The sequence below is a fragment of the Cyanistes caeruleus genome, chromosome 7 (genome assembly GCF_971803275.1).
Source record: "Cyanistes caeruleus chromosome 7, bCyaCae1.hap1.1, whole genome shotgun sequence".
In the NCBI taxonomy this organism is placed as follows: Eukaryota; Metazoa; Chordata; class Aves; order Passeriformes; family Paridae; genus Cyanistes; species Cyanistes caeruleus.
The window spans coordinates 40,393,380-40,402,096 of NC_141707.1; the positions used below are offsets into that span (position 1 = coordinate 40,393,380).

At 54.9% G+C, this 8,717-nt stretch overlaps 1 protein-coding gene across 1 annotated transcript in view; it reads left to right on the forward strand.

The window, feature by feature from the left end:
- Nucleotides 1-7,693, forward strand: part of KCNJ3 (potassium inwardly rectifying channel subfamily J member 3) — a 28,471-nt gene extending 20,778 nt beyond the window's left edge. Inside the window, exon 3 of the mRNA XM_023931430.2 lies at nt 6,388-7,693. Within this exon, the coding sequence (XP_023787198.2) occupies nt 6,388-6,974 (587 nt within the window). The 3' untranslated portion in view covers nt 6,975-7,693. The remainder of the gene's footprint in view (nt 1-6,387) is intronic.
- The last annotated feature ends 1,024 nt before the right edge of the window (nt 7,694-8,717 follow it).

Sequence of the window (8,717 nt, forward strand, 5' to 3'; positions counted from 1 at the left end):
GGCTTTTCATGCTTGGTACCCTTAGGACACATTTGGTGTCTTCCATGTCAGGAAATGCTGTATTTTTATTCTCCTTAAGCAAAATGGGTTTTTATGGAAAAAATTGCCTCAGCATCCTCCCAGGGAACAATTCCCAATTCCCAATATCCCACCCATCCCTGCCCTCTGGCACTGGGAGCTATTCCCTGGCTCCTGGCCCTCCATCCCTTGTCCCCAGTCCCTCTCCAGCTCTCCTGGAGCCCCTTCAGGCCCTGCAAGGGGCTCGGAGCTCTCCCTGCATCCTTCCCTTCTCCAGGGGAACATTCCCAGCTCTCCCTGCATCCTTCCCTTCTCCAGGGGAACATTCCCAGCTCTCCCTGGATCCTTCCCTTCTCCAGGGGAACATTCCCAGCTCTCCCTGAATCCTTCCCTTCTCCAGGGGAACATTCCCAGCTCCCCAGCCATGGACTGGACATTCTGGAGCATTCCAGCCATCCTGGCTTCAATCAGGGCCAGCCTGGAGCTGAACTTCCATGGAAAACATGGAAGTGCAGGGGGAGAGGAGGAGCCTGAGAGCTGGAACCCCCCTGGATCAGGGGCTGACCCCTGGCTGTGTCCCGGTTTTCCCAGGCTGGTTGCAGCTCTCAGCCTTCTGTCACATCAGGATATCCCGGTTTTCCTGAGAAAAGTGGGATGAGCCAGCTGCTATCCCTGTGTTTGGAGTGACGCTGGCCCTGGATCCCTGTGAGCATCCCAGGCCAGGTTGGACACAGTGGGAGGTGTCCCTGCCATGATTTCCCCTGTGACCCAAAGCGTTCCATCAATCCCTCTGGAAGAGGAGGAGAGTGTGGGAATCCTTTTCCCTGCAGCAGCAGATCCTGGCTCAGTCCTACAGGAGCAGAGGGTGAGCGCTGTGGGGTTTTGTGTCCAGTCCTAATCGGGCTTTGCTCTTCCCTTCTTGGGCCTTAAACCACAATTCCCAATTAGCTCCGTTAGCAGAAATCCATCGGATTTTGCCTTGTGATGCATTTTTAGCTGGTGTTTTGGAGCTTTTACAGATAAACTGCAGGTTTGAGGTGGATCAATGCCCAAAAATGCACAGGGAAGAGCCCCTGCCTCAGCCCCAGGGTCTTAACCTGCAGGGCAGGAGCTCTTCCGAAGGAAAAAGTTAAAAACCTGGCAAAAAGAAGGATATTTGTGCATTTTGGCCAGGAATTCCTGCTGGAGATTCCTCTTCCTCCCCATCCTAGGACACAGAGATGCCCTTTTTGTGGCTGCTGGGAGCAGGTGCTGCTGAGTCTCTGTAATTCCCAATAAATTCCCTCTTTCCCCACGGGTGAGGATGAGCTTTTCCCTGTTGGGAAGGACACTCGGTGTCCCTGTGTCCAGCAAACTGCGCTCCAACAGCTCTGAAGGTGAAATTCCCAACATTCCTTTGGAGAGGGGAAATTTTGGGTGCCAAAATTGCTTCTGAGGCCTCTCCCAGAGCAGGGAGGGGGTTTGTAAAAATCTGATTAATGATCCGTGATTCCTCAGGCAGCGGCCAACCTCGGGAATAATCAAATGGGATAAATAACAGGGCTGGGATTCTTTTCAAGGCAATTTATGATGAGCTCTAGGAAACAGCCGGCTCCATCTGGGTCCTTTGGAAATTTGGAAGTAATTGGAGGATTATTAGAGGCTGGAATTAGTCAAAGCATTTATTTACGGCTTTTTTTTTTTTTTGGCCTCCATCTGCCCCCTCATTAATCCGGGGATGCAGCTCCGAGCTGGGCTGACAGCGAGTCACAGGATCATGGAATGCCTTGGAATGGAAAGGAAATTAAGGATCATCCTTAATTGGATGGTTGGGACACCTTCCACTATCCCAGGCTGCTCCAAGCCCCATCCAAGTGGCCTTGGACACTTTTAGGGATGGGGCAGCCACAGCCCCTCTGGATTCCCTGTAGGCACAACAAGCATTCCCTGGTTTGGAAGCGATGGAGAGGGGTTTTGTTGGATATTTTGGGATATTTCTCCCGGAATCTGTGTGCTGCTGTACCTGTTCAGGTGGGGTTTGTGTGCGGGCAGAGCTCTGCTGGCTCGGCGAGGGGGGCTGAGCTGGGAGCAGGGAACAAAACGCTCCAAAGCTTTTTCCTTTGACAAACGGCTCCTTAATTCCATAATAAATAATTCTGCTCCAGGCAGCCTGTTTGCTTCTAAGCCAGAGCTGGGAATTTATCCTGGAAATGAATATAAACCGTGTGGGGAACTCGGGAAGGCGGGAGCAGGCCCCTGATGGGGGTGGGGGTGTCGGGTCCTGCTCAGGGGGAACCCTGAGGGGAAAAAAGCTCAGAAAATGAGAACCCACCCATACCGACAGTAGGAACTGAAAATTGGGAGCCAGGAGGGATATCCATGAGCAAAATGAATGGAATATAGTCCTGGGGTGGTTGGCAGGAGGGCTGGCAGAGGTGGGGAGCGGGCAACTGATCCCGCTGTTTCTGTGGGATAACATGGAAATACTCGGGAATTTGGGGTTTGGTGCTTTCCAGGAGGGGTGGTGGGGACACAGGTCCTGGTGTGGGATGGAGCCCCTCTGCTCTGGAGCCCAGCTGGGAGAGCTGGGAATGTTCCCCTGGAGAAGGGAAGGATGCAGGGAGAGCTGGGAATGTTCCCCTGGAGAAGGGAAGGATCCAGGGAGAGCTGGGAATGTTCCCCTGGAGAAGGGAAGGATGCAGGGAGAGCTGGGAATGTTCCCCTGGAGAAGGGAAGGATCCAGGGAGAGCTGGGAATGTTCCCCTGGAGAAGGGAAGGATGCAGGGAGAGCTGGGAATGTTCCCCTGGAGAAGGGAAGGATCCAGGGAGAGCTGGGAATGTTCCCCTGGAGAAGGGAAGGATCCAGGGAGAGCTGGGAATGTTCCCCTGGAGAAGGGAAGGATGCAGGGAGAGCTGGGAATGTTCCCCTGGAGAAGGGAAGGATCCAGGGAGAGCTCCGAGCCCCTTGCAGGGCCTGAAGGGGCTCCAGGAGAGCTGGAGAGGGACTGGGGACAAGGGATGGAGGGACAGGAGCCAGGGAATGGCTCCCAGTGCCAGAGGGCAGGGATGGATGGGAAATTGAGAATTGGGAATTCCTGGCTGGGAGGGTGGGGAGGGGCTGGGCTGGAATTCCCAGAGCAGCTGTGGCTGCCCCTGGATCCCTGGAATGCCCCAGGCCAGGCTGGATGGGATTTGGAGCAGCCTGGAACAGTGGGAGGTGTCCCTGCCCATGGCAGGGCTGGGATGGGATTTAAGATCCATTCCCATCCCAACCATTCTGGAATCCTGGTGTTGCTGGAATACAAGTGTGGAACAGCAGAACAACACCAGGAGCTCAGAGCCAGGGCTGAGGCGTTGCTGAGAGAACAGAACACAAAGGAAAAGCTGGAAAACACAGCAGAGCTGGAAGAAAAGCTGGGAATTGATTTCTTGTCCTGGCCATGGCAGCACCTCTCAGCAGTGTCCGTCGGCTGACACATATTCCCAAAAATGTTGGGAATATCGGCTCTTTTTGTGCCCTTGGGTTTGCTGGGGAGGGAGAGAAATGGATTTGAAGGACAAATGATATTCCTGCAAGTATTTTTCCCTCCAGTGAGCTGGTGTGGGAACAAAACAGAATCTGCGGCTGATTTTCCTGAGATTCTGCTGATACGTTTTTCCATGGTAATAGTGGGCACAAAATTCCTCCTTGGAAAAGCCTGTGGGAGAGGCAGGACCATGGGGCAGGAGGTGGAAATAGCCCTTGGGACATTGCCATGGGATTTGCTGGGATGGGAATGTGGATGTGGATGCAGATTGGGACAGGGATTTGAATGGGAGTTTGGATGGGAATGGGAATGCAGATGGATCTGGGTCTGGAGATGTGGATGCAGAAGGGGATGTGGGTGGGGATGCAGATGCCAATGTGGATGCAGATGTGGATGGGGATGTGGATGGGGATACAGATATGGATAGGGATGCAGATGCAGATGTGGATGAGTATACAGATGTGGTACGGATGCAGATGTGAATGAGGATTCAGATGTGGAATCCCACATTCAGTCCCTGAGGAGGTGCCAGTCGGAGTCGGGGCTGAGGCCCAGGAGGGGAAGCTCTGGGAGCTGCTGCTGAAGCCACTCCTGAGCAGCTGCAGAGTGAGGGCACAGCTGGAAGAGGAGCTCCTGAGCAGCTGCAGAGTGAGGGCACAGCTGGAAGAGGAGCCCTGGAGCAGCTGCAGAGTGAGGGCACAGCTGGAAGAGGAGCTCCTGAGCAGCTGCAGAGTGAGGGCACAGCTGGAAGAGGAGCTCCTGAGCAGCTGCAGAGCGAGGGCACAGCTGGAAGAGGAGCTCCTGAGCAGCTGCAGAGTGAGGGCACAGCTGGAAGAGGAGCCCTGGAGCAGCTGCAGAGTGAGGGCACAGCTGGAAGAGGAGCCCTGGAGCAGCTGCAGAGTGAGGGCACAGCTGGAAGAGGAGCCCTGGAGCAGCTGCAGAGTGAGGGCACAGCTGGAAGAGGAGCCCTGGAGCAGCTGCAGAGTGAGGGCATAGCTGGAAGAGGAGCCCTGGAGCAGCTGCAGAGTGAGTGGCACAGCTGGAAGAGGAGCTCCTGAGCAGCTGCAGAGTGAGGGCACAGCTGGAAGAGGAGCTCCTGAGCAGCTGCAGAGTGAGGGCACAGCTGGAAGAGGAGCCCTGGAGCAGCTGCAGAGCGAGGGCACAGCTGGAAGAGGAGCTCCTGAGCAGCTGCAGAGTGAGGGCACAGCTGGAAGAGGAGCCCTGGAGCAGCTGCAGAGTGAGGGCACAGCTGGAAGAGGAGCTCCTGAGCAGCTGCAGAGTGAGGGCACAGCTGGAAGAGGAGCCCTGGAGCAGCTGCAGAGTGAGGGCACAGCTGGAAGAGGAGCCCTGGAGCAGCTGCAGAGCGAGGGCACAGCTGGAAGAGGAGCTCTCCCAAACTGCCCTTTCCCTCAGAATCGCAGCTTTTCCCTAAAGCCTTCAAGAATGGGATTGCTTCCACTGCACTCCATGAACAGGAGCACCTGGCTCTGGGTGGAAATCCCCTGGGAACTACAGAACACGTCCTGGGTGAGGCTGTGGGATGGCTCCAGGTGTGCTCCTGCAGATGTGAGGCCTCCCTGGCAGCGGGAGCAGCATCCAGTGCTAAAATCCCTGGATTCACATTTTCCTCCCGAGAGATAAAGTGGGAAACAGAGTTCTGTCTTGTGACCAGCAGAAAACCAACACCAATTCCATCAGCAGTAGCATGAGGTGGGATAAACTGGAATTTTCCTGGCTGTGTGTCACGTTCCATCCCACTCCCTCTCGCTGCAGCCCCGCTGTTGTTTTTCCTGTGCCTTCCCAAGTTCCTTCCCTTTGCTCCTGGCTCCTGGTGAGCCAGGCAGGGGATGTGTTTGCAGAGGTGGATGGAGCTTCCTGAAATCCAAATGTCACATTTCCACTCGGAGGAGCGAGTGGCAGCGTAATTCTATTTACAGATTTCTGCAGAGAGTGGTTAAAAATAATGGTAATAATAATAACGAGGATAAAAAAAGAGCAGGATTTCTTCTGGAAACTTCCAGAGCATCATCTCCCTCTGATTCCCAGGGGTCACCAGGGTGGCTAGGTCTGGTGCTTGAGGGGACTTTACGGTGGGAGGAAGAGGAAGGGCAGTGTTGTACCTTAGTCATGGATTTTATTCCCTGTTAATGTTTCGGAGCTGGATCCCGGCCCGGCAGCGATGGATGTGGGAGCAGATTGCTGGGGAGGCCTTTGAGGAGGAATAAATGAATTTGTAGGACTGGCTGCTGGGTTGGGATGTGCTGGTGAGGGGCTGGTTTTGTGAGGGACACATGGGATAACTCAGGAATGCTTTAGGAGCTGACAAGTCCCGTTCACCCCTGCAGCTCCTGCTTCGGTCCCAGGGCCCTCAGACAGCCCCGGTGTCCCTTTGGCAGCAGCACCTTCACAAAGGGCCTGCAAATGTAGGTGGGAATTCCTCAGTTCCACCTCTTCCATGGATGCTGGCTCCTTTCCCCTCGGGAATGACGATTTAACAACTGTAGGATCCTAAAACCACGGAATCCTTACGGTTGGAAAAGACCTTTGAGGCCACCAAGTCCAACCATCGGGCAGCGCTACTGCCCCACATCCCCAAGTGCCACATCCACAGGGCTTCAAAGTCCCTGCAGGGCTGGGGACTCCACCACAGCCCTGGACAACCCTTTCCATGAAGGAACTTTCCCTCATAGCAAACTAAACCTGCCCTGGTGCATCATTTCCTCCAAACAAGGGCAGGCCAGTGCTTTTTATTTTTAATATATATTTAAACCCGTGGAATTAATTCCATGGAATTGCTCCAGGATTTCTGTGCATCCCAAATTTCCTGGAACTGGTGGAAGCTTTTCCTCCCTTCTCCTTGCAGGGATGACGTGCCAAGCCAGGACATCCTACACGGAGGACGAGGTGCTCTGGGGCCATCGCTTCTTCCCGGTGATCTCCTTGGAGGAAGGCTTCTTCAAAGTGGATTATTCCCAGTTCCACGCCACCTTCGAGGTGCCCACCCCGCCCTACAGCGTGAAGGAGCAGGAGGAGATGCTCCTCATGTCCTCGCCCCTGATCCCGCCCGCCGTCAGCAACAGCAAGGAGAGGAACAACTCGGTGGAGTGCCTGGATGGGCTCGACGAGGTGGGCACAAAGCTGCCCTCAAAACTGCAGAAAATCACCGGGAGGGACGACTTCCCGAAAAAACTGCTCAGGATGAGCTCCACCACCTCGGAGAAGGCCTACAGCATGGGCGATCTGCCCATGAAACTCCAGCGCATCAGCTCGGTGCCCGGCAACTCCGAGGAGAAACTGGGCTCTAAGACCACGAAGATGATGTCGGATCCCATGAGCCAGTCGGTGGCCGAGCTGCCCCCCAAGCTGCAGAAGCTCTCGGGGGGCGGGGGGAGGATGGAGGGGAACCTCCCGCCCAAACTGCGCAAAATGAATTCCGACCGCTTCACATAACGCGCCGGGCCCGGGGGATCCCACGCGGCCGGGACCGCGGGGCCAGCGGGGGCTGCCGGGGGCTCGGGGCCGCCGAGGAGCCGGGAGGGACTCGAGGGAGCCGGGAGGGACTCGAGGGAGTCAGGATGGACTCGGTGCTCCGGGAGACGGGAGCATCCCACGGGATTCTGAGCCAGGGCCGCGTCCTCGGCGTGTACGATCCCAGCGCATGCAATAATAGTGTGCAACCTCTGCATCTAGTCCGTGGCATGACTCCTCCTGTATTTATACTCTGTATCCCGAAAAACACGCAGAGGGGCCTTCCTTCCCCTGTATTCCCCAGGGAATGGGGCCGACACGGAGCGGGGAACTCGCAGGGTAAGTTGAACTTGAGTTGAAAGCGTTTGGGATTTTTGTTTTTCCTGCTGTGGGTCGTGATTTGCTCACCCGAGTTGTTTGCTGCATGTGGTTTGTTTTTTTTTTCCCTCTAAGGAGGTGTTTTGGTTCACCCCTCACACTGAAGCTGCTCGCCTTAAATCCACTGCTGGGTTCTAGTTTGCTTTCAGGGATTTCTTTTTTTTTGGGGGGAGGGTTTTGTTCCCTGTGTCGAAGCCACCGGGAAAAACACTGGGGGTAAAAAAATAAATAAATCTGTATTTCATTAGGCTTTGTTTAGAGAAGAAACTTGTGTTCTTAAGCCTGGGCAAAGTGATAAATAAATGACTCAAGTTCACACTTTAGGTACAATTGGTAACATTTTTATAAAGTCTTCATGTGTGGAAGGAAATCAGCAGAACGTGCTGACTTTCTCCTGTTGCTGAAACATCCAACCATGAAGGAAGCTGTGTGTGCCCCTGGTGCCAAGCTGGCTGTCCCCTTGGAGGAACTGCACCCCAAAAGCAGAGCCCCGATCCCCCCGATCCCTCTGGGCCTGCCTTTCCCCTCCAGGGTGGTCCCAAGCCGGGCTCTTCGGTGGTGGGAGCCCTGCTGGACCTTGTTTTGAGCCGAAGGTCACCCTGGGTGCTGCGGGAGGTTGGATGAGGGTTGGAATGCTGGGGCTGATTCCTCTGTGGTGGTGTTTGGGCCCCCTTTGCCCGCCTGGATTGGGATTTGTGCCAGGGCCTGCAGGTGGTGGAACACCTCCCCGAAATCCACAGGGCTGAGGTGCCCGTGGAACCCCTGGGCTGTGTTTGGGGCCTTCCAGAGGCTCCTGGAGGAGGTTTGGGATAGACGGGTGGCACTGTCACAGCTTGGGCAGGGAAAGCACCCGGCAGCAGCTGAGAGCGGGGCTCCGAGTGCCTGAAACCCTTGGGATCACATCCAGCCACTCCCGGCGCTGGAACATCCATGGCTGGGCACCTCTGGCTCCGAGTGCCTGAAACCCTTGGGATCACATCCAGCCGCTCCCAGCGCTGGAGCATCCATGGCTGGGCTCTGGCTCCCAGCCCTCCCTGCAGCCGTGGATTGCTGGATAATTAATAACGGAGCGGGTTCTCAGGGAAAATTGGGATTTTATAGATGAGGACATGGAAGAAGGGCTTGGGAATCCAGCCCTGCTGGAGCTGGCATTTCCCTGGGAGTTTCAATGTGTGACTGTCACCGTATTCCCAAGGGCTTTGGACAATTCCCAGAGTTCCTTTCCGTGGTTTATCCTGATCTTACTCTTATTCTTTTCTTCTATTCTAATTCTATTATTTTCCTTATTCTATTTTGTTTTATAGCTTTTCCTTATTCTTGTTTATTCTAATGATTTTTCTTCTATTA